Here is a 26,142-nt window from a genome sequence, read left to right on the forward strand (position 1 = left end):
AAGATAGTTCGAAATATTTTTACATGATTTATATATCTTTTACTTGGACAGTGGTGCAAAAACTTTTATCCTTCTTCATATTCATAAGAGTAACAGTCATATTCAAATTAGTCAATAGTTTGTTCTTGTGATGATATAGATGCACTCTTGGATTAGATGTCATATGTGTGTTTTACAATTACTAAATCATCTCGAAATCTAAAGGGTTGAGCTGCCTCTAACTTGGACATAAAATCACTATGATTCATGCATCTTTCATAATTCATCATAAACTTTGAATGATTATGATAATTAATTTTGATATTTTCTCTATTTTGACTCTAAGCCATTTAATATTTGTGACAATAAGAATGTGAGGATAGTAATATTATAATTATTATCACTTGATATGAATAGATTTTGAGCATTTTAGTACTTTATTCAATTAAAGCGTAGAAGGCAAATTTGAATTGCTTTTGAGATCCATGATGGACAACCATGCCCTTAATAAGAAGCAATGAATCTATGGAGACTCTAAAACACTAATAGAAATTTGAATGTGACAAACAAATCAACATTAATGGCTCTAAAATTGGTGGTACTTATGATATGAATTGAATGTCAAATTTAGGCTAAAATCACAAGATAGGTGCTAGCAAAATGTGCTTCATCAAAATTGATTGGGACATATACATATTTAATATGTTCAAGAGGTGCATAAGCTAGAATGATTGTCGTGCTATCCGAGCATTGTTGCATGATGATCATCCAAACACTTCAATGGTGATTTCAAGAGACATATCGAGGTAAGAGCTCTTATGAGTACAAATCCCTATGATTAATTATCTTCATAACTCTTAATTAGTTAAATTTGGTTAAGGAATATGACTGCAGATTGGAGATAAATTTAAATTAAGATCCTATGATTTTATCATCTCGAATCAATTACTGAACCCAATCTACTTACAGTAGGTCTAAAGTCATAAAGCCCAAGGAGTTCCATTAATCGTCATATGACCTTCTACAAATATTCAGAGCAAATTGAATTAAGAATATGTGCTAAATAAAGGCTTAATGAGATTCAACTTCAGCTTGTTTTCTAGTAAAAGACTTCGCTTAAGATAGCTTGATTGAATGATTCTAGGGACCGCAACATAACAACTCGCAATTCATAAGTGCAAGAGATAATAAACTATAAAGGCGTCGTGGTGTAACATGACCACCAATTATTCTCAAGCTTCAATTCAACTTGCCAAAGTGTGCCTAAGGCAAATAAGTGTTTTGTTGATTTGAAAGCTCAAAGTCTTTGCATTTGAATTCTAGATAAAGTATTGATATGTTGTAGACAGTGCTTCCACTAATTTCAAATTTGTGGCTTACCACTTTTCCATGCACTTAGCTTCTGATTAGCTTTTCCTAGTCTAGATGCAATTCATAGTTTGCTAACCACTTTTGTTAGGTAGTCTTATCAATGCTGCCAGTGTTTACTCATTAATTAATATTCTTTTAGTCAATTATACTTTATAGAAGCATAATTATGGCATAAGCTTAACTGAAAGTTTTTTTTTATCTGCTGCCACTTTGAATTCGAGCACACTAAGTAAAAGAAATTTTATATTAGGAAACTATTTTAGAAAATAGTAAAAAAATTATTCCAAATGAAACCTAATTTACATTAATTTTACTGAAATTTATACTTTGATGCTCCCCATTTTCAAAAGTTTCATTGCTTATATGTCATGTTCAATAGTATGACAATGGAGAAGGAAATTGTTATAAAATTCATTTTATTCATGTATTTTACTTAAAAAAAACCATTAAACACCATATATATATATATATATATAATGATAGTTGTTATCTGCCAAATTATTTCAAGCTCTCTGTTAATTTCTGATTTTTTTTCCCTCTTATTTATATAATTATTGATTCTGCCTTCTGATTTTAATGAGAAGGGTTCGAACCTAAATTTAGCTAAAATAAAAAATGCATAAGCCAAACAACTACAGATAAATGGAAATGAACCAGAAAATATGGTTTTAGGAGTAAGGTGATGCACCAAGATCTAAAGACAAAACCGGTCAAAAATAGACGCCACGCGGTTTACAATAGCTAGACGAAAGATCGATAGCTCTTCAATTATTCACATGCATTCTCCAATCTTTTCCAAAAAGTTGTTATTTTTTCTCCTTTTTCTTCTCTTGTTTTTTTTTTTTTTCCTTAGGGTTTACAAGAATGACGATATCCACCAGTCTCCTACAGTGATAATCAAGGATTGGATGCACCAATGAGCTTGAGTTTGCTCAATAACTGCAATGATAATCATCTAACAATGATTCGAGATTGCATCAAACTTAAAAGGATTGCAATGGTAATCAGTCCATGTGTCCAAACCAAATATCAATAGAAGAGACCTTGAAATTTCAGTCACATTGCATCGCTAGAAGGAATGAACACTCCACTTAACAATCACACGGTTGAACAAAATTTGAGTTTGCAATGCGAGAAAATTTCTTTTAAGCGTGTCAGGTTTTAGTATTTATAAACTTCCGTTTTCTTGTTGGTTGTTCAGAATTTTCAGTTCAAAAAATCAAGAAGATCGGTGAACTAGTTTAGTCGTAGATCACTTAAAACTCCACAGTAAACCTTCTTAGCCAGTAATGAAAGGTGGAACCAACCTGTGGACAAAGCAGCGCATATGCAGCGAGAACAGGGAATATCACCAGGCAACAGTAATCATTGAATAAGCCAATAATGGGATATAGCAATTCGCTGTAGGAACCACTCGCTACAGGGGCCGCTCCAGATATCTACATGAACAAAAATTAAACAGAATCAATGAAACCTCTTGCAAATCGACGTTGAACCAACCAAGCATCATCCAAATCATGGAATAAAAAAATATTAAAAGAACATATCTTATGCTTATCAAGCATCATGACAATCATGATCCAAAAAACTATACATATATATTCTATCCATTCAAATTTATCTATGAGATGAATAGAATTTTGGGCTAATTAAATCTATTTTTTGAAATTTTGTAACTTATAAGTTATGATGGATAAAATAAAATAATTTAATTAAAATTCAACTTCAACAAGGAAACGATGATTACGACTTTGACCTTGTGACATGATCCATATAGTGGCATTGACTATGATTTTAGCATTATTGGGAGTCATTACCAGTAATAGTACAATTTTACAAAATAAAAAAATAAAAATTCTAACATTTTTTTAATTGCAAAATTAATCAAAATATTAATAACTTAATATTATATTTTTATTAGCATTTTAATAATTAAAAAAAAAAACAAAATTGAAACTGAATACAAAAATTTTTATAATCTTGTTGGTTCCAAAAATTCACGCCCCGGCCTCTCTGCGGTCCTTTTTTTTCTTTTTCGGGTCGTCGATGAGAGTTTTAACATTTAAGTTATGAGGCAAATTTTCAGAAGGCAGATTGGGTTTTGAATTAGATATTACCCAAAGATTCCGTCCTCATTTTGAGGGGACTTTATAATTTGAGTTCAGGTTTCATATAGGTGCAAGCCCTATAGCTAATTACCCCTCCCGATAATGAGACAGAACTTTCGATTAAGGCTAGTCGTCAAATAGATATAGAGTATCTGGCGTATAGTAGTAGCATGATTTGGTATTTGAAAATTTGATATTTAAAATTAGAAATTCACCACCTTACTCTTAAGGCGGATGATGGGGGGAATGATGATGAGCCAGATCAAGATCTCATGGTTCCGTCATCCTGGGCCATCGTGGTCTTTGGTCTACTTAGTCAGAGGAGGTAGTCGACCCAACCTAACAAAATGATCCTTATCAACAGTCATGGGTTGCTTTGTCCAAGAGTACTTTGTAAACCTAGGGTAAATATTTCCCTAATGGGACATTTAAATCCACCTTAGCTAACAAAGGGCTTTGTGTCCTATCAATCATATCGTATTAATTCATTGCTCAATGATTTAACACCGTTAGAGAACATAGGGGTGCTAACCATGACCGTAATTCAATGATGCAATTTGGCGGCAAAACCACTCAGTTTAGAGGGTCCCGATCATAACTGTTTATCTATGGTACCATTTGGCAGCGAAATCGCCAGTTAGAGGACACGTACCACGTCCTTACAGCAAGAGACTGTTTGAGAATGAATCATAGTAATATTCTCGACCAAACATTAGCTCTTTGTAAGATGAACTAATTTTTAAATTTATTAATCTCGACAAATTATTGTGAAGAGTTGATGGATTTTGCCTTAAGTGTTTCATGATTAATTTCAATTTTAAACATCTTAGGGTTTTGGTGATTTTTTAATTTTGTATTTTTATGAGAATTTGAGACGCATTTTTATATTTATGATCCTTTCTGGTTTGAGATTTTCTGTAAACACGGCCATCATCGAAGTATTCATGAGCGATTTCATTTTATTAGTTGAACCTTGTCGACTCTGTCAACTTGACGACAAAGGATCATGTTCGTTTTCGGTTTTATGGTTTTGTTAGTGAATTTTCTTTGTTGAGGATTTTGAAGGCATAATATGAACGTATAAAATAAATATTCTAGTCAGTGTTGTAACAATATAATTATTTGATAGCTCAAACCATGTCGACTCTTATCTACCCACATAAAAGAATCGGGCTCAATCTTTAGCTTCATTTCTCGACCCGAGCATTATCCTCAAATGTCACAGGTATACATACAACACGCTCGTTGAGGCCCAAACGGGAAATCAAATTTTAATGAATGAGGGGGAATCTAAATATTTTACTATAATTAATTGTGCAAACGACTATTATTAAAAGAGTGCCTTTGGCATCTGCAAATGCCTTTTGTCTGCTTGTACCAGTGTTGCGAATTCGGTGGTGTTGTGCTGCGCTGCAGGTCATTTGTTGCTTTATGCAAGTAAACTGTTGTGCACTAATGAGTCTCTAACAATAGCTTGTATTTGTCGTATACTTGCTTCCCTTGCTTGTAGGCAGTTTGTCATTTATGTGGCAAGTCTTCTACACCGACTCATAAGTGATTGCACTTGTCGCAGATTGGTCATCTTTTTCTTGCAAGGGATCGGTGTATTAGCCTTCCATTGGATAGTTGTTGACTGTGAGGATGTTGTAGCATTCACTGTCTGTTGCTAGCTACCATTTGTAGGAATACTATTGTGTATACGACATGTTTTCTGCCCTTACCGGTAGGCGCAATGTTTATCGTATGCAGCACCGTGTATATTTGCAAGAGATTTGATTGTCTGTGGGCAAGCTAACACATTCGTTTGTGTGTTGATGTAAACTATTGATGACTTATGTTCATCTATATATTGATTTCTATTTATTCGCAAAGGACCCTAATCTTTGCAATATATTTGATATTGTTGCTTGTATGTGGACTGATATGTTTTTTGCAGCCCCCTTGTCAGTAGTTGTAGGGTATTCGTTGTACTTACACCATGTCCATTGTCATTAGTCGTAGATGGCTTGGTGGGTTCGCTCGATCGACATTGGAAGCAAGGAGGCTATCTCCTTTGTAGCTTTCTTTTTTTTTCTTGTAGACATTTTGCATCCCTTACATGTCACTCGTTATTGCTTGCATCATTTAATATGATTGTTTGCATATTGATGTTGAGTACGAGGGTGATGTAGCACTCATTGTAGATTTCCCTCGCATACGTTCATTGGCAACTTACTAAGCTCGCTATATGTTGACTTCAGGAATTACTGCATTTATTTGCAAGCTGGTTGTTATTGATTGAAGGGGACGTCATAGGTTTTGTTGCATGTTGCTTGTATATGTTTGTAGGGGACCCATCACATTCACAGCTCATCCACTGTCCTTGCTTGTAAGTGGATTAATATGCTCATTTGCAAGCTAATTGATTATTAAGCGTAGGTAAACTACTACACTCGTCGTATGTTGCTCATTTTGCTAGCGAGCAAGTTTGACATGTCAATTAACCACTCATATTATGCTTGTTCATTAATGTTTAGTTGAATAACTCGATTTGTTATTTAGCATTTAGATTTTGATTGTGCATTTTTTAAATTAATGTTCGATTCCCTATGGCCCACTTAAGTTTGCAAGTCCCCTGTTATTCATTTTTGTTTAGATCAGATCCCTTGTAGTTGTTCAAGTTTTGTGTCGTTTTGTTCAAATTAGGTTCCATGTGCTTTGAATTTCGGCAGCCTTTAGGCGTCGTTCCATTTAGGAGAAAATCCGAGAGTCTTAGCCTTCCCACCAAGTCATATAAAGACGTGCTTGGTCGATGTCGGACGACACTGCGACCATAATCTTCGAACTCACCACGCCCGAGAAAAACGTGCATCGGTCTTCAAGGTACATGTTTGAAACGCAATTTTCCCCGCCACGCTATGAAAAGCGTGCGCAAGGCTCACCAGCTTCGTCGAAAGTGTTGCACCCTCTCACCACGCTAGAGAAAAGCGTGCATGAGGGGTCCCCCGACATGCCCCAAGCGTCGAAAGTGAGATTTTTGTAGGGTTTTGAATTTGAAGACATTATAATAGAGCAAATGAGGTCGACGGTAGCAGTGTCGAGGTCAAGAGTAGGGCGACAATCAAATCACAAAGAAATTCCCCTCATTTTTACTTTTTTTTTAATCTCTTCCTTTCTCTTTTTTTAAGGCAACAACGACACCAATAATAGTAACAACAACAGAAATATTAATACTAATATTAAATATTAACAATGCTAATGATAAAATTAGGAGTAATATTAAATAGAGAAAGATGGCTAGGAGATTTGGGTTTCTATTTGAGATGGTTTAGATGGATGAGATAGGCTGTTGGGCTAGGTTATATGGCTTCTTGGGTTAAGGGATTTTCGGGTCAATTCGAAAAGATATGAGGTATTTTGATTTGATTTTGATTTTTTATATATTTTTATATTATTCTATTTTATATTTTTTTATTTAAATTCTGTTAAATGCTATTAATAATAATAATAATTTATTAATATTATTAGAGACATTAAAAATGCAACACAATTTCAAATTACTTAAATTCTGTGCGTCGCAGTCTCAATTTGCGTGCATTTTCCTGAAATCCGTGCCTCGTCATGGGATACGAGCCAATTTTTTTCGTGACTCTCATCAAGAAAAATTATAGCCGTTCTTGGTATTTTCGATGTTTCGAACACAACGGAAAAATTCGCTTTGCGATCGGAAGTCATTTGGACGGTATCGCGTGTCGATTTAGGGTACCGGTCGCCGATTTTGATCGTTTTAGTCTGATTTGTCTGTGATGGGCTTCCTCTTGGCCGAATTCGACGCTCTGATCGCAACGACACATTCCGTTTGACGATCGGAGGTCATTCGACCCTTTAGTCGACATGCCACGCAGACGCGCGCGTCGTTTAATTTGCCACTTTTTGCTCATCTTTTGGTGTATGGGTCAACAAATCATTAAAAATAATTCTGTTGATAACATTTGAGAGGGAGTTGAATGTAAACTTGAATTATGGAGGTCAACTTTAGAGTCTAAATGTTTTCATTTGCGTAGATCTAAAACCGAATACATGGAGTGTAATTTTAGTAGTAATAGATCTAGTGGTGGGCTTGTGACTTTGGGTAATCAAGTAATTAAGGAGAGTACACGTTTTAGATATCTCGAATTTATTTTTCAGAGTGATGGTGAAATAGATGGGGATATTAATAGTAGATTTCAAGTTGGATGGTTGAAGTGGAGAAATGCATCAAGCTTGTTGTGAGATAGAAAAGTACCCCTCAAACTTAACGAAAAATTCTATAAGATGGTGATGAGACCAGCAATGCTTTATGGCACAAAATGTTGGCTATTAAAAGAGCATAAATTTAAGTCAAGTGTTGCAGAGATGAGGATGCTTGGGTGAATGAATGGTTTTACCCTTAGAGACAGAATACGAAACGTGTATATACGTGAACAGGTTGGAGTAGCTCCAGTGGTAGGTAAGATTAGAGAGAGTTGCCTTAAAAGGTTTGTTCACATAAAATATCGGCCTTCAGATGACTTGGTTAGGAGAGTAGATGCATTAGATTTGACTTACGTTAAGAAAGGTAGAGCTAGACATGAAAAAGACTTGGTTAGAAAATATTATAAATGATCTTTATTTATTAAATTTAAATGAGAATTTGATTCTTAACAGAACACAATGGAGAAAAAGGATTCATGTAGCCAACCCCGCATAGTGGAATAAAGGCTTGATATTGTTGTCGTATTAAAAAAAAATTAGCAATCAAACTGAATCCAAATTTGAGTTAAAAAAAAAAACGTTTGGTTTATATAGAAATGCCCTCAATTCTCAAAAAAAAAAAGACCTCAACACACAAGACACATAAATTGAAACAATAATACACGTTAACTATAATCAAATAATAAAAATGTTAGGAAATACTTGGAATTCCTAAGTAAAATCTAACTATCTTGATGAAAACAGATAGAACGAACCACAAATCCAAAGGAAAAATAAGAAAAGAGTAATTTTATTGCGATAATCTAACTAACGGAAGAAAAATAACAAGATACAATTGATCATCTATTCGAGAAGAGAATCTATCTCTCCCAAATCTCTAGACGCCGCAAGAGCCCAAAAATCTAAACCTAGGAGATCTCAAATTTCAGCCAAATTCAAGCTGCCCTAACCTTAGAAAAACAAACTATTTAATGCATACAATCAAAAATAAAATCTCTAAACAGTCCTTATATTCAAATTTCCCTCCTAACTCCCTCAAAAATCCTTCCTAACAGCTCCCTTGGACCTGGCAGCTTGAGCAGCGTACAGGAGAGGCGAAATTCTTCCGCCTGAGCCGGTACTGTGTGGACCGGCTAGACCGGTCTAACAAAAGACCACGTAAAAACATTGAAAAGATTTTATATGCAGCTTTTTCCCAACTTCGTTGAAAAATGAAAATAAGATGAAAATATTTCCAAAAAAAAAAATTTTGGCATCTCTCTGCATTATACCTGGGGAAGGTTATCAACAGGTATTAGTTATACTCATCTGGATTCTCTTTGCTCCGGATAAGAGGAACTCCATCTTCCCTCCAGACTATTCTGTCCTCACATAATGCAGACACCACCTCCACATACACCTGATGCTCCTAAAACAAAAACATTGTTGGTTTTAACAAAATTTCATAATATTTAGAAGTAATATAATCTAACAAAAAATTATCAATGCAGTAATATTTTCTTTGGTAATTCTCATAAATATGGTAGTCAATTCAGCTCGATATCTCCTAATAGGTCATGCTCAAGTTTAAATTGTTCTTTAAGCAAATGGGACAAGTTTTTAAATTAAACATATACAAGAAAAGAAAAACAATTTAGCTAGGGAGGAAGCTGGGAAGTGCGTTTTGGGTTGCATTAGAAACCTTTCTATCCACATTTACCTTGGTTATCACAATCACCATCACTCATACACCAACTAATTTAACATACTGTAAAATATAAAAGACATCTTGAATTTTGAAGTAAAACATGTGACTTAGGCTTCGTTTGGGAAGGTTTTCTTTTGCTTCTTAAAACAATTTTTTAGTTAAAAAATTAAAATTTTTGTACTAGAAATCGACTTTACGAAGCAGTAAGAAAGCCGTCCCAAACGAAGCCTTAAAGAAAATACAATTTTGAAGTAAAAACGTGAATTAAGAGTAGACACACAATTTTAAAGCAAACATGTGAAATGTTTAAAGCAAGAAAAGCAGGCGATTATGTCTAAAGGAACATAAGCTAAAGAAGCACCTCACAAAGAACTCTTGCAGCCAGCTGTTCGGCAGTATCATTTGCTAGAACTGGGACAACCTTTTGAGCTAAGATTCGACCTGTATCATAATGTTCGTCTACAAAGTGAACAGTTGGACCGGAGTATCTAAAAGGAAAAGAAGGTAGAATAATTATCTAATAAAAATAATGTGTAATGAAGTACAATCCCACGCAGTAAATCTGAAAATAATATTATTAAAAAAAACTATGACTTAATATTTACTGCTAAGAAATGTTAGAGGAGCTGAAATTTCTCGATATCAAGTTTCTCTTGGCACTTGGCCCTATTTGGCTTTATGGAGAACAAAGAGAAGAAACCTTAAATTTTCCATACACCAGTGGAGGTTTTTCTATGGGCATGGCAGCGGCACAGTGGGCATTTGCATGCAATGGGGGCAAGTGTAGATTGGTACTTCCACTTGCCATACCTCTTAGCGAATGGAGGCACTGTTTGACAATGTTGTTTTACATCTGTTGTGCTATGCTTTCGAGTAAAATGAATCGTTGGGCAAATATTGGTTGAAACTATTGTGTAAAAAACTGAAAGAACTGAGGCTGTTTAATAAAAGTTATAATGTTAATGTGAGTAAACATGAAAAGGATTAAAATGATTCATTTACTCTTTATGAAAGTGTTGGCTCAAGAAAAGCGGCACGAATGCATGAATCCTGCTATGCAGCTGTAGGATTTCACTTCCCTCAAGTCAGATTGAAATTAACCAGTTTTCCCCTGAGAGTAGTGTCAGGGTTTAAAGATCTGGGGTCCTTACTTCCTATGAACGCAAGCACTCATAGTTAATTACCCATCTTAACACGTAAGAGAGAACTCTCGATAAAGGATGAAATAACTTTTAAGTAATTTTAGTCTCAAAAGTAACCTGATCAAGATCCCATAGTTCTGTCATCCCGGGTATACCATAGTTCCAGTACACCAACACTAAAAATCATTGACTGTATTGTCCAGGAAATCTGATTAGCAGTCATAGGTTGCCTCCTCTCAGATATCCCGAGTAGACTGAAGTGGTTAGATGTGGAATTTAGTTTTAATTTTTTTGTTTGGAGTTTGGGGTTTACATCTATTAGAATACCCAAAAATTAATTTAGTTTGGGGATTTATGACTTCATTTAGAAGTAACCCCGGAGTTTGGATTAGAGCGGGTCTTATGGCTTCTTTAGGAAGTAGCCCAAGTATTTAAATTCAGATTGAGACTTATGACTTTTATAGAAAGTAGCCCGGGAATTTGATTTGGAATTGGGGCTTATTACTCTATTTATGAGTTGCCTAAGGATAAGTCTTACAACCTAACTCTATAGCGAGGCTGTCCGGGGATTTTGTTTGGATTTGGAGTAGGTCTTATTATTTCCCTTAGGAAATTACCTGAAAGTGGGTCTTACAACTTAGCCCTATAGACTAAGATGCCCATAAGTTTAAATTTAATTTTTTGGGATTTAGGATCATTGTTATTGATTTAACAATTTTTCTAAGATGTCGGTCTTACGACTTCACTTAGAAGTTGCTCGTTGGTGGGTCTTACAACCTAACCTAATAAGCTAGGATGCCCGAGTGAGGGGTCTAGGGTTGTATTATCATCTAAACATTTCCCTCGAAGGCCGGACTTACGACTTCTATTAGAAGTCGCCTATGTTTTAATTGGGGGTTAAGGGTTAGGTCAATTTTTACCTAAAACTTTTTCCTAAGGTCGGACTTACTGCTTTCCTTTGAAAGTTGCCGGGTAGTGGGTCTTACAACCAAGTTCTTATAAACAAGGATGCTCAAATATTTTGAGTGATTGTTTGGATAGACAGTAGTTGCTTGTACGATGTTTGGAGATTTATTATGTATTTTGTTTGAGTTGATTTGAGTTTGTGATTTTGATACTTTAGAGTTCTGACATTGGTGTTATTGTTTTAGTTATTCTGTGTTCGTAGTCTTTTTTATTACTACAGTAGTCCACTACTCTACCTGTTTTTTCAACACTATTGCTCTACTAGCTTTTTCGTACTTAGATTTTCTTGCTTTCCAGTATTCTGTTCTACCTGCAACATGATTTAAAATTGCGCAATAAGAGGTGCGGCTCAGCGCAATTTCGCCCATTTAAGCCTCAAAGCCTACGCAATGAGTTCAAGATTTGAGGCGTACGCCTCAACTTTACTGAGGCGCGCCTCGCCTCACGGTTGAGAGGCGTCCGCCTCTAAAAAAAAAAATGCTAATCTAATATATATTTGTTCGGTTCGGACCCCCCAACCCCCGCGCGATCTTCCGTCATTTCCCGAAAATAGGTTTTCTCCCTTCTTCGAGCGACCTTTTTCCCTCTTCGTTATGCGTCAGCGTCCTTCCACATTGAGTCGCTTTTCGCTTATTGATTTGAGTTATCTTCTACCACGAGTTGGGTTGGAGCTATCTTCTATCGCGACCTTTTTCCCTCTTCGTTCAGCGTTTGCTTGCTTCCACATTAAGACCGCTAGGTATATGCTCGGTACCACTCGGTACAACAATGTTTGGTACCACTTGGTACAGCTCAATACCGAGCAGGTACATGCTCGGTATCACTCAGTACATGCTCAGTACCACTCAGTACATGCTCGGAACCACTAGGTACATGCTCAGTATAGAGCCAGTACCGCTCGATACCGAACAGGTATATGCTCGCTACAGAGCGGTACATGCTCGACACCACTAGGTACATGCTCGGTACCGAGCCAGTACCTCTTGGTATCGAGTAGTATATGCTCGGCACCGAGTGGTACATGCTTGGTACTGAGTGGTACATGCTCAGTACAAGGGGGCGCTGCCCCCGGAAACCCCCGCAGCGGTGCTTCCCCTTGACCCCGCGACCTGACCGAGCAGGTCGAATCCCGCCAAGGAGCAGGCCCCCTTGGACCCCCGGCAGACTGATATATTGTTGTATTCATTATTTTTAGTAGTAATTGTTAGTGTTAGTCTACTTTTTCATGAGTGCATGCTTATATAAGTTTTATTAATATAGAATAAGTGAAGCATTATATTTAGGGGTTTGATATATTGCACTAATATATATATTCTTCTCATAAAGGATGGTCAGAAGTAAGGATAAAGCTGCGTCAGGTCATAGAAAAGATATAGCATGAAAATATAGCACTCATGTGAATGTAAGGGGAAGTGATAAAACATATATCTATCTAAAATGCAATTACTATGATAAAGTTGTGAAGGGTGGTGTGACTAGGATGAAAGATTATCTTTCAGGGTCTCACAAGAATGTTGCTCCATGCTCAAAAGTTCCTGATACTGTAAGGGATGAGATAAAGTCATACATGAATAAGTCTACCACGTCAAAACATCTTGCACACAAGCAATTTGAGGATAGAGTTGATATTGGCTCTTATTACGCGAGTGAGTGCAGCATTAGGGATTCATCTTCTTCGATGAAGCCCATTTCATCTAGAGGTGCTAGAGGGCTTATAGATCATTATATGGTAGACACATCAGAGGATATGCCTCCTACTACACAGAAGATGGCCCCAAAAAATGCAAGGGAGGCACAAAGAAGAGTGTGTAAGGATATAGACAGATTCTTCTATGAAAATGAAATTATATTTAATGTTGCAACATCACCTGCCTATTACAACATGATTCGCTTAGTTGGACATTTGGGAGAAGATTCAAACCTCCAACCATGTATGATTTGAGAACATGGATTCTGAAGGAGTTGGAAAGTACTGATAAAAGCATCGGAGAAATGAAGAGGACTTGGGCCCAAACAGGAGTAACAATTATGTCAGATTTGTGGTCTGATATTAAACATAAAAGTCTTATTAAGATTCTTATTAATAATCCTTATGGTACTGTGTTTTTAAGATCAGTTGAAGCATCTGACCAGGTCAAAGATGTTGAGTTCATATTTGAATTATTAGATAACATTGTTGAGGAGGTTGGAGAACATTTGGTTATAAGTTGTGAAAGATAATGCAAGTGCTTACAAGGCTATAGGTAACAAACTTATGGAGAAGAGGAAACATCTGCACTGGACTTCATGTGCTGCACATTTTATAGATCTGATTTTCGAGAAGCTTTGTGAGCTACCTCAACATAAGAATACACTTACTAAAGTAAAAAAATAACCAAGTTTATTTACAACCACTCATGAGTTTTAGCTTTCATGCGAAAATTTTCAAAGAAAGAAATTCTAAGGCCAGCAGCAACAAGATTTGTCATCGCTTACTTGACTTTAGAGAGCATGCTAGATGCTAGACAACCTTTAGAGGCTATGTTCACATCTACACAGTGGTTGAGTTGTGCTTGGGCGAAGAAGGCTGAGGGAAAAGAGATTAGAAAAATTATTTTAAATGATAAATTTTGGCAAAGTATCTTATATGTCATTACAACCATTAGACATTTTGTTCAAGTTTTAAGGATGGTGGATGTTAAGAAGAAGCCTACAATGGATTTTATCTACAATGCCATGGATGAAGCCAAAAAAATGATTGCCTCCAACTTAGGAGGCAAAGAGGATAGCTTTAGGGAAATTTGGAAATTATTAATGATAGATGGGAGCTACAACTTCACCGGCACTTGCATGCAGCTGGTTATTACCTAAACCCTTAGTATCAATATGCAGAGAATAAGTCTACAAACCCTGAAATAAAATTGGGATTGTATCATTGCATTGATCGGCTAATAAGTGATGCAACTAAAAGATCAAATGCTGACATGCAATTGGTACATTTTAGGAACAAAGAAGATTTTTTTTGTATTACAACAAGCAAAGGATATAGTTGCCAAACTATCTCCAGGTAATTTTATTTAATGTTTTAAATATTTATTTAAAAGTTATTTTTTCGCACTAATTAAACTCTCAACTCTCTAAAATAAATATTAGTTAAGTAGTGGATTCAATTTGGCGATGGGACTCCAGAATTGTAGCGTTTTGTTGTGAAAGTTTTGGGCTTGACATACTCTTCATCTGACTGTGAAAGAAATTGGAGTATCTACAACCAAATACATACAAAAATGAGAAATCGCTTGTCCACATTGAGGATGAATTCACTGGTGTACATTATGTATAACAGGAGACTCAGAGATAGGAATTTTAAAAAAAAATGATTAATGGATGATAAGATCATTTGCTTTGCGATGATGTGACATCTGATAATGAGTGGTTTGTAGATTATGAAGTTGAAGTGACGCCGTCTGAATTATAAGATGAAGATTTAAATTTTAATTTTTTTTTATGGTCTTAACGCATCTACATCCATCACAACTCAAGAACAAATCAAAAAAGATATATACATAATAAAGCTTTCTTAGACTTTTATTAATGTATTATACTATTACTTATTTTGAGATTGTTTAAAATATTTAGAGAAGAGGAAAGTAACTGATATTGAGGAAGGACTTGATTGGGAGACATTGGACTCTATAGGAGAGGAGGAAGGGAAGAGAGCAGTTCATCATACTGATGATTCAAATGAAGAACCCCTTAGTGATGACAGTGCTGATGACTTATGAGTTCTTATGTGATATGTCATTGATATTTATTTTCTGAATTATATGTTAATGAAAAGAATATTGTGATTTGGAAAAGATGGAGTTTGAGTTGAACTATATTTCATATTGTCTTATTATTGGAATATTTTGATTTCACTTCATATCTTGTGCATTTTTATATTTTATATTTTATTTACTCATCAGTATATATCAAATTTATTATTTTATGTTTACGCAATTTTTTGATTTTGAAGTTTACGCCTCAAAACGCCTTGAGGCTTATACCTCACCTCACGAACAAAAAACGCCTCAATACCCGATTATGCAATTTTAAACATTGACTTGCAGTAGCTTAGATTTATCAGCATTCATTCAATTTATTTATGATGTACTGACTCTTCATTTGTTTGTTTGTAGATGTTTGTAGCCAGTAGTTGTAGTAGCCGAGGCTTGCAGTTGCAGAGGATAGAGCCCACAAGTAGCTATAGGAGCTTGTATCGGGGAGATCTTGGGGTGCTAGCAGAGTGTTGTTCTGTACTTGTTTGAGTTGGTAGAATTATTTGTTTGGAGAGTTTTTGAGTTTGTGAAGGATTGTATTGAGAGCTTGTATATGCCAAATAGTGGAAAAACATTCTTCCCCCTCTTCATTTTATTTAATGCATTTTACTATATTTTATTATTTTTTTAATAAAGAATTCAATTTTGATTAATTAATTTAATTAGCAAAAAATATTAAAAAAAAATTAAATAACAGCTCTCGAATTTTAAAACTCGGATTTCAAAGTTGATCTTAGATTTTAAAATTAATATCATATTTTAAATAACTCTTAGATTTTAAAACTCACGGACTTACAAAAAGCTCTTGAATTTTAAAAAAATTAACCAATTAATTTTAATTGATCAATTATTTTGAGTATTTAAAATTTCACAACAATTTCAAAATCTTCAATGCAATGCTTCTTATGTTGGAATCTATTTAAAAAGAATCTCATTTAGAGACATTTGAAATACTTCAAGATAGTCTTCTGGATAAAAAATGATGTCCAAAAAGCTCTCTTTTATTCAGGGTGACATTTGGGAGAATGATAAGAAGCAAGATTAACCCTTAATAGGAGATGTACACGAGTCATTAAGTTTTTCCAGTGCGAGATATAAGGCTGATTAAAGATTATAAAAATACGTTCATTTTGAGGTATTCTCCGTTTGATTCATATTTTCATTCTTGTATGTCACAAATACAAGTAGAAATGGATAAACTCAATTCATAGTGAAGATAATGTTAATATTGAGTTATTCCTTTGTCTTGAATCTATTCAAAGCTTTTATGTATTCCCAAAATTAATAAATTATTTTGATTAATTTTAATTGATTAAAATTTTTTATAAACATTAATCAACCAAATTAATTATTTAACATTCGAATTGTCATCTAAAATTTTAAGGAAATTTCGACAGCTTCCCAACTTCACCTCTCCACTGAGGGAGAAATCGGGACGACACTTGCAATAATTTCTTCCTACCCGAACCTAAGGTCGACGGCGTAGGATTTTCGATTTTGAACCATCCCACCAAGATCTAAGATCGACTGCGTGGAGTCTTCGAATTTTATTTTATCCCACGCAGATCTAAAATCAATGGCGCGGGGGGCTTCGAATTTAAAATCATCCGCCCGGATCTAAGATCACGGCGCAGGTATTCGAATTTTAAAACCATCCACCCAAATCTAAGATCGATGGCGCGGGTCTTCCACATCTGTTTGAAAGTCTCTCCTTTTTTAGGGTTTAGGGTGGGGTCGGCTCTGAGGCAGGTTCGTTACTTTGCTTCTTTTTTTTTATTTCTATATTTTTATAGTCAACAAAAAGATCAAAATAATCTTCAACAATATTAAAGGATTATTTTGGTCTCTCAATTCTTTAAAGAGGATTAAAAATAATCTTATCATGGGACTATGCTTATTGTCTTTTAAAGACTTCATGAATTAAAATGATTATTTAATATAGTTGGAGACTATTTTAATACTTTATAAAGAGTCAAATAACCATTTTGATCCTTTTTACTATTAGGAATTTTTCCCTTTGATACTCCAAGCACATCTTTTGCAATATTCTTAATATCACTAGCCACTTTATCTCACATAATATTAGCATCCTCATGCACAGCTAAAATCTTAAGATCTAAAATCATACTCTCAAAAATATTTTTGTTAATATTCTCTAAATGCCCCCATCTAATCCTAGAATATCGTTTTACTTTATTTTTTATTATCCGTCCCTTTATCTTAAAGTCCAAAACTAATAATCGATGTTGAATACATAAATTTTCACTCGTAATAACTTTACAATCTTTGGAATCTAACCGATCTTTGCAATCTAACCGATCTAATTAATATTCTAATCATCAACCAAAAAATAAATATTTACACAATTTGTCTAATTTATTACCCCAATTATTACCTTATTACTAATTGGCATAATGTATCCCTAATTAGCTCAATTAAATTTTAATTTGATATATATAGTATAAATCAATACTAAATTCATTAGCCTAATTAATTTTTAATCAATCAAATAATTAGTCCACTTAATATCTAACTTTCAAGTTTCAACCAAAGCACTATTTTTTGTCATGGCAAGTGGAAAAGCAAATAAATCCTAAAAACATGATTCTAGAATGTTAATCCAACCCATAATTCTAAGAAAACAATTTTCTGGCTCTCAGAAACCTGACATTTTTCTCACAATAACTTACCTGCTCCTTACTATAGACATAAAAACTTATCTGTTATTCTGAATAGCGTAATCAAACAACAGAAAGCATTAATACATGGAGTTACAGTCATGACAATGTTCATTAAAAGAAGTTAACCCCATAAAAGAACACATTTGTAATCAAAGAAATATGTAAGAAACTGAAACATGGGTCCAACAACAGGATGATCGCCATCATTAGCCTCTTATCCCAACTATATGGGATAGCCTTTATAATCTTACTTTGTTTGTTCCTAAAGAGTGTTAAATCAATATCAACAACTAGCCACAGTGACAACAAGCTACTAAACACACTTCTAAAATTATTCTAAAAGTGTAGAGCTTTTGCTAAGAAGTTAGATTTTCTACAATTAAAATAATTTCACAAAGTAGTTACCATATAAAGGTGAAGATAATAGAAATGTTTAGTTGACATTCAAGAATGAAGAAGATCAACAGACACACTTCACTTTACCTAGCCCCAGATTCAATGACAGCTTTATGCACCTTTAGCCCATAATATCCTTTACCCCCGAAGGCTGGCAGAAGAGAAGGATGAATATTCAGTATAGATCTCGGAAATGCCTGGACTAATTCAGTGGGAATCAATTTTAAGAAGCCAGCCAGGAGAATATATTGAATCTTCCATTTCCTTCACAAAAGAAAAAAACTGTTAAGATTGAACAAGAAGACAGAAAGGAAACATAATAATAGCTCTACGAAAATAAGCAGCACTTCAAGTTTATAAAAATCCATCTATAAATGTCAACTATCATGGTCTTGATCAAGATCAATAATATAGCGGCATGCACAAAAATCATTGAGAAAAAATATACATTTTTAATCAAGCCTCGACAAGAAGAAATAGTCGTACATAGAAAAGTTAACTCCAAAAACTTTCACCTTAAGGAAATTACGAGGTCAGTTGGTGATAACCCCTCAAGAGAATATTTACTTTTTGGGAATTGTATAACAGGAATATTGTGATCTCTTGCATATTCAGCACCACCACAACCTACAGTACAGATAAAGCGAACAATCAAGTTATGTGCATATCTAGTTTTCAAAATTTTACCAGGTTGTTAGCTGCCATAATACACAAAAAAGGTCATATTACCTACCAAACAACCAAGATTTTAATAAACTTAATATTCATAAGAAATACCAGAGACATCCTTTACGTGATACAACTTCATTAATGAGACTGATGTTTTCAAGATGTTCAATTTGTCTCATTACTTTGTTTGACAAAGGGGTCATTCATCTCAAATAATGATTATTTATGGATATAGTTTAGTGGCAATGGTGTTATTTATTCTACTAATAACCTCAATAATTAAGAATCCTTCCCATTTTTTTCATAATTAAAATTCCCACCAGAAACTTTGTTCATTAAGAATATTTAGCAGTTGAGCACAGTTTAGATTTTTAGGGAAAAAATATGTATTTTCACAATTTCAAACTTCTCCACCTTGGAAATCTACCGCAAGGCTATGATTCACCAATGGTCGAGTTACTAGGTTCCACCCTAGGAATTCTCCCAAGCAATGCATGGAGCTAAAAAGACAATATTTATTTCACTTAATAAACCCAGTTCAACTAAGAGGAATATTTTTAAAGAATATAAATGATAATCACCACAATGAATATATAACAAAATAGTAATTTTTCATGTTCTATTACATACCATGTTCTAAAATCTTACTAAACAGACCATATATAAAACAAACGCTAAAATGCATGCTTGAATAATTTGAATAGTTGAAGCAATAAATTTATAGCATGTAAAATTATTCAATCTTTACTAGTATCTATTACATATTCATTATCATTATGATCTTTTCTCAATCATTAGAATGGTGTAATAGTAATACTTGATCTTCTAGAACTCATCCTCTTCATCCTACTCTAGAATTTGAAGCTCTTATACTTATATTTCATCTAACTTGTTTCATAATGTTCACCCTCCTTTCTCCAACTTTTGATGCTCTTTCATATCAACTCATATCAATGTTTCCGCAATAAATAATAATCTTATATTTAGCATTGAAGTATTCGCAATCATCACTCTCAAAAAATGCAAGGTTCTCACCACAATGAGTAGCGCATTAATGGAAGTAACTTGCATTAAAAGTGCCTCAATAAGGACGCTCACTAGACAAGGGTATAAGATGCTATGGCTTCACCTTGCATCGCTTTGTCTTACCTAAAGACTGTCTGGCTCACCATTAACAGCAATAGCCCTTCCCATAGTTGGTTTATCACAATAATGAAAACTTGGTAATGATCTAGTTGCACGTCCATTACAAAAAAGCACTCATCCAAACTTCTATGCTACAAAAAGCTCTCAACTTTCTGTGAATGCTTATTAGGAAGTCGAGCCCATTCGTGGAAACTATCTAACAAGGAATCACATGAGGCTTATGTGAAGGACAATGAAATAGCAGAAAAAGCCTTCTCCAAGTTGGAGAAACAATTTAGGACTACTTTGCATGCATGAATCATATCAAGAAGATTCACTTGAGTCACCTTAAAGAAATTTATTGACTATTAATGATTTAAACTAACTCAAGGATTGATGAAAATCTAAGAATGTATGTTCATCAAAAGCACACAATAAATGTTGAGATGAGCATTTTGAGTTTGAGTTGTATTTTCTTAGTTTCTTAGTTTATTTTCTTGTTAAAAAATGCCAATGAAAATATTTATCCTTTTGAGAACAAATTATGTTATCCAATGTTTTTATTACACCTTTAAATATAGTTTATTACTGCAAGTATTTTCAATTCAGCTCTAAGATTCCCTAATGCAGTTGTTTCCAATTCCCCATTCCAGAAAATATCAAGCTCTTTCGTTTCAAGATTTTTCCATTGCTGTACTATTTAGTTATTACATGGCTTAGGACTTTGTGCTATAGCTAATGGTTGCTAATATAGTCCCCTAATCTGTTATTTACTTCCTTATTTGAAGATTTTGCCATTGCTGTACTATTTAGTTATTACATGGCCTAGGACTTTGTGCTATAGCTAATGGTTGTTAATACAGTCCCCTATTCTGTTATTTATTTCCTCCTATGGAGTTAACTTATATGTTCTCAGGAAAGCATTGTAGATAGGGATTCAGCCCACCTTTCCACATATAGCTGATCCTGTATTTGTTCTTATTGTTGCTTACGATATTGTTTTCGACAAATGCCTAACTGCCGTTCTTTCAAGGATGGTGGCTTTAGTTGCTTTCGATGTTTCCATATGTGAGGATTGAGATTATCTTTGGCTGCTCCTTTCCTTACAGGTACAATAATTGAATCAGCTAATGATTTCCTTCCTTTTTTTTATATTCTACTGACTTAAAAAAAGGGCAATGTGGAAATTGTTGAAACAATATTTTAATGTTGGAATGTTTTACTCCTTTTGCTAAAATTAAGATTGAAAACTGATTGTTCTTGCTAAAATTCAAGTGTTTTGAATTGAAACTTACTATATCTGGAAAAATCTGAGAGGATTTTGAAGAATTACTTATTTTGGGTCATTTGATTATAATGGGATCTCTAAAGTATGCTGAAATCATTAAACATTAAATAATGACAATCTTACTGTACCGCCATCAGTAGAAGGGAAAAACAGCAACGAGAACATCAATTTGTTGTGATTCTTGAAGGATCAAGATGGGGAAAACACTTTTAGAATAAGTGCAAAATCCAAAGACATGAAAAAAGGAAGATGAAAGAAGCAGAAAATTATTAATACACACACACACACACATATATATATATATATATATAATCAGAATAAAGCAGAAATATATATAAAAACTATTTTATTAATACATCTACTGCTTCCATAAGCTGAATCGGCCAGACAGCTGCTGAACTGAGGCAGTAAATGCTGAACCGAAAGCAATTTGGCAGAGGAACTGGGCGGAAAACTCAGTCAGCTTATTGCATGTCCATGTGGTTGTGTTTACTTCCTTTGGCTTTCTTCCTTCGATGATTGACCTTTATATGTGTTTTGTTGCTTTAATTTGTCCTTCCAAATGTTTAGTCCAATCGTTGCATTGTTCCTGCACTATTTTTGTATCCAATTGAATATGTTGTTGCTTAACAGTAGATGTGGATTTTTTGAGTTATTTACAAGTTTTGATGGCCACTTCTCATAGCGAGGCATAGCTTATCCAATTAGAAACTTTTACCTCTTGTTCATTCTACTAATTTATTTTATTGACTAGTCTATTTGCATGATTGAAATTTTATCAGTTTTGATATGTGATGGCTTTCCTTTTATGATAAGAATTTCATTAGTTGCTAAATTTCATAACAATTCTCATATTTATAGTGGGACTTTAAAATTAGTTGACTTCTAATTTATCTAGAATGAATAAAGTGTCCTTCTACGAAATATGAACTTTGTGTGTTTCTTCGTGCATCTCATCTTAGATTTCCAATTGGAAAACCTAGTCGCTAAGATGTCCTACATCAAGAATTTTTTAAAAGGAATAAGTAATATATGCATAGCATAAAGCTTTGTTTTTCAAGATTCAAAATTTTCCTTTACAGCAGCTATTGCATACTTAAGTATTTGCTCAACTAATTATGGAAACTATTTTTGTAATGAATATTATATACATTGACCATACTTCTTAACATGAAGCATTTATTGTAATATAAATCTTAACAGGAAAATTAATCATTTTCATGTTCTCTACTCAATACCACTATGTTTTTGCTAGGCATCATAGTAAAGGATACCTGACAACAGGAAACCCCTCAAGTTGCATGTTTTTAAGGAAAACTGAATACCCCATGCACAATATTACTTCATAAAAGGCAATAATGGTAATTTAACTAGAGTGATAGACGACATGCCCCTCAATATTATTTTTCTATTTCAAAGAGCACGAATGATCTCTTATTTATCCAAAAGCCAATGTATTTTGATTAAGAAATCCTCTTTAACAAGTTTTATAAATTTAGTGGACAAACAATTAGACACTATAATGCACCGACACTTCTCCTAAAAGAGACGTGCAGTGTCCGACACGTATCCTACACGACACACATTCGACACACCCCTGAAACATGTCAGACACGCCGAAAACGTGTCCGATTAAAAAATATTAAATACAAATTGGACACAGATGTCGAAATACTTTAATAATTTTTTAAAAAATATAATTTCTTGCATTTTAAAATTTTATTTATTTAAAATATAAAAATTGAATTTCTTATTTTCTATCCATGTTACCAAATCAATCATTAGCATTCAATACCTCATTTATTGAATATTCTTATTTTTATTTCTCTTTGGCAGGTTGCGACTTTGGTTTTACAACAATGACGATATCATCTCAACATCAACGTCTGACGTCATTATAACATTGACATTTCAAAACCATCTCAGCATTAAAGTCTGACATTGTCTTGACATTGATGCTCGACGCTAGCAATTTCTATACTCACAACTTGTCAGCTCATTTTTTTTTTCCGACATCGTTTTAACATTGACCAAGTATTTCCCTATTTCGGTTGGGTTACATGAAGGATCAGCCTTAAGCCCATATCTTTTTGCTTTAGTCATGGATGTTCTCACTAGACATTTGCAAGAGGATGTACCTTGGTGTATGCTTTTTGCTGATGATATTCTTCTTGTTGATAATACTAGAGAGGGAGTTTAAGGTAAACTTGAATTATGATGAGGATGCTTAGGTGGATGAGTGGCTTTACCCTTAGAGATAGGATACGAAATGAGCATATACGTGAAAAGGTTGGAGTAGCTCCAGTAGAAGATAAGATTAGAGAGAGTCGCCTTAGATGGTTTGGTCACATAAAATGGCGGCCTTCCGATGACCCGGTTAGGATAGAGGTATTAGATTTGACTTATGTTAAGAAAGGTAGGGGTAGACCTAAAAAGACTTGGTTAGAAAATATTAGGAATGACCTTTCTTTATTAGATTTAAACGAGAATTTGATTTTTAATATGACACAATGGAGAAAAATGAATCATGTAGCTGACCCCACGTAGTGGGATAAAGGCTTGATGTTGTTGTGGTTGTTGTTGTTGTTGTATCGTTTTAACATTGACGACCAACCCCTTCTCAACATTAACGACAGACGTCCTCTTGACATCAATGCCTCCCGATACTTTACTGCATAACATCGATGTCTGACTCTCGACAGCATTGTCGTCTCCTCTATCGATATCTAATACACGGCATCGACGTCCAACTCTCGATATCATAATATTAATTATTTTAAGCACAAATTCTAGCTAAATGACTTACTTTTTCTAAATTATTTTTAATATTATACTTATTCAATTTTTATACACTATTTTTAAAATATGAAAATTATACTACAGTATCCAACCTGTGTCAGTTAACTATATTTTTAATAATTGACATGTCTAGTGTCCGTGTCATATCTGAGTCGTTGTTTTCGTGTTTGCGCATCATAGATTAGACACCATTCCAATGTCTCCTTCCCATTTAATTTGTTATGCAAATTAATACATGCACAATCTTCAGAACTTTATAAACGGAAGAATAGGTCAACTTCAGAATACACTTTCATTGACTAATCAATTTAGAACTCCAATGAAGCTAAGTAGAGGAAAATTGTAAGCTTCCCCAATTATAAATAAAAATTATTAAGACTTGAGTCCTTTTGCAGAGAGACTATTGAACGTTTCCAAAAAAAAAATACTATAATCAGACAAGTAAGATATAATTCATGCATAGCCTTCCCATGCTTAGATCAAAGAGTATTTATTTATTTTAACTTTGAATGATCTCACCATGTCCAATTCCATAAACTAGCCAGTATTTCCAAAAACTACTAAAACTTTAAGATAATAGATGAAATTTGCAATTTTTTTATTTACACGCCCGATCACCTTTTGGTTAATTAGAAAAAAGATCTGTGAAAAAAAAAAACAGATGCACAAAACAAAAAACTAATACCATCTTTGTCCAAAGTTGATGCGCAATCCACAAAAGGAAATACTTTTTATCAATAAAATTGTCTAGCAAAGGAATTTACCAGGCTTATCAGTCACAAGAACAACAACATCTCCATGAATTAATCCATTAATAGAAGCATTATGAATGGAACGAAAATTTGATCCTCCACCGGACACAAAAACTGCCAGATTTTTTCTTGCAGAACTTCCCGACCCATATTTTTCTTCCAGAGAACTAACAGCTCCAGGAAGACTATTTCTACGCAAGACTTCTAATGCTCCGCCTTGTTTTCTCAATGTGACATTTCCATAAGAACATACTTCGCCAAAATCTACTTTTTGAGGTCGATAAGTCCCAGAACTCGTGGAGTGAGTTCTTTCCAAAAAATTAATCACTATTCTGTTGGAAGGAACTCGATTTCCTAAGTTCAACCCCACTGCATCCATTAAAAAAACCTAATGCCTACAAAGAAAAGCAAAATATTGATCACTTCAGCGGATAAGGAGCTGTTTCGTACCAGGATTTGAGCCGCATTTCACCAAGTTAAATGCTGTCAAACGGTTAAAAACGCAAATTTAAATCTTTGATTACCAAATGCCACTGTTGTGCTGATTTAAATTAAATCCGCGGCGTTTCTTCCCCAGCGAGCTCCCGTCACGAACACCTCTTCTCCACCAAGCGCCGCCGGTCCTCTCGATGCCTCCCCTTTGCAAGCTCCAGTCGCGACTTCCACTTCTCCTTCACACGCCCGTCGATGCCTTCCCCGCGAGCTCCCGTCGAGGCTTCTGCTCTATCAGGGTTTCGGGCATTTAAGTGGAAGCGAAGGGTAGAAGAAGAGGGTTTAACTAATAATTTAAACAAACTTAATTAATCAGGTACTTGAGTTTGATCATTTACATACATACCATTTTATTTAGTGATATTTATGTATCTAATATTTAAATTTTTAATATTACATATCAATTAAAGTATATTCATACACACATTACATACACAACACTCAAACGGAAGACGTCTTAATTGGTCGACTAAGATGAGTTGTGTATTACTTAATTTTTAATGTCTAATTCTTAATTGATCTATCATAAACTGTTAATTAAGTATTTATATGTAATTATGATTAAAAAAACATTAATAAGTCTTTACAAATTTTAATTATATTTTAAATTATCTAATTTCCAAATAATTATTTCTTAATCACTTAATAAAAAAATGTAATTAGATCTCGTATCTAAAA

General features: G+C 34.2%; 1 protein-coding gene across 2 annotated transcripts; it reads right to left on the bottom strand.

Annotated features, from left to right (window-relative positions):
- Window positions 1–1,987: 1,987 nt before the first annotated feature.
- LOC110115177 (phosphoribosylglycinamide formyltransferase, chloroplastic) lies at window positions 1,988–25,743 on the bottom strand. Of its 2 annotated transcripts, none has more exons than XM_020848343.2 (7): window positions 25,497–25,743; window positions 24,985–25,367; window positions 18,855–18,966; window positions 18,427–18,603; window positions 9,719–9,845; window positions 8,942–9,069; window positions 1,988–2,789 (listed from the first exon to the last, which is right to left on the bottom strand). In XM_020848343.2, exons 2-6 carry the CDS (start codon window positions 25,349–25,351, stop codon window positions 8,965–8,967), a joined length of 888 nt encoding a protein of 295 aa, XP_020704002.1. In that variant the 5' UTR covers window positions 25,352–25,367; window positions 25,497–25,743; the 3' UTR covers window positions 1,988–2,789; window positions 8,942–8,964. The 2 variants fall into 2 exon arrangements, with proteins under 2 accessions (XP_020704002.1, XP_020704000.1); XM_020848341.2 differs by having other exon boundaries at window positions 8,942–9,078.
- Window positions 25,744–26,142: the final 399 nt, after the last annotated feature.

Source organism: Dendrobium catenatum, unplaced genomic scaffold, assembly GCF_001605985.2.
Source record: "Dendrobium catenatum unplaced genomic scaffold, ASM160598v2 fragScaff_scaffold_1220, whole genome shotgun sequence".
NCBI lineage: Eukaryota > Viridiplantae > Streptophyta > Magnoliopsida > Asparagales > Orchidaceae > Dendrobium > Dendrobium catenatum.

Coding starts and splice junctions, on each gene's coding strand:
- LOC110115177 (XM_020848341.2), bottom strand. CDS start 25,351: ATGGATGCAGTGGGGTTGAACTTAGGAAATCGAGTTCCTTCCAACAGA. Junction 18,604..18,854: donor GACCTCGTAATTTCCTTAAG/GTGAAAGTTTTT, acceptor TCTTTTGTGAAG/GAAATGGAAGATTCAATATA. Junction 9,079..9,718: donor CTGCAAGAGTTCTTTGTGAG/GTGCTTCTTTAG, acceptor TTTTTGTTTTAG/GAGCATCAGGTGTATGTGGA.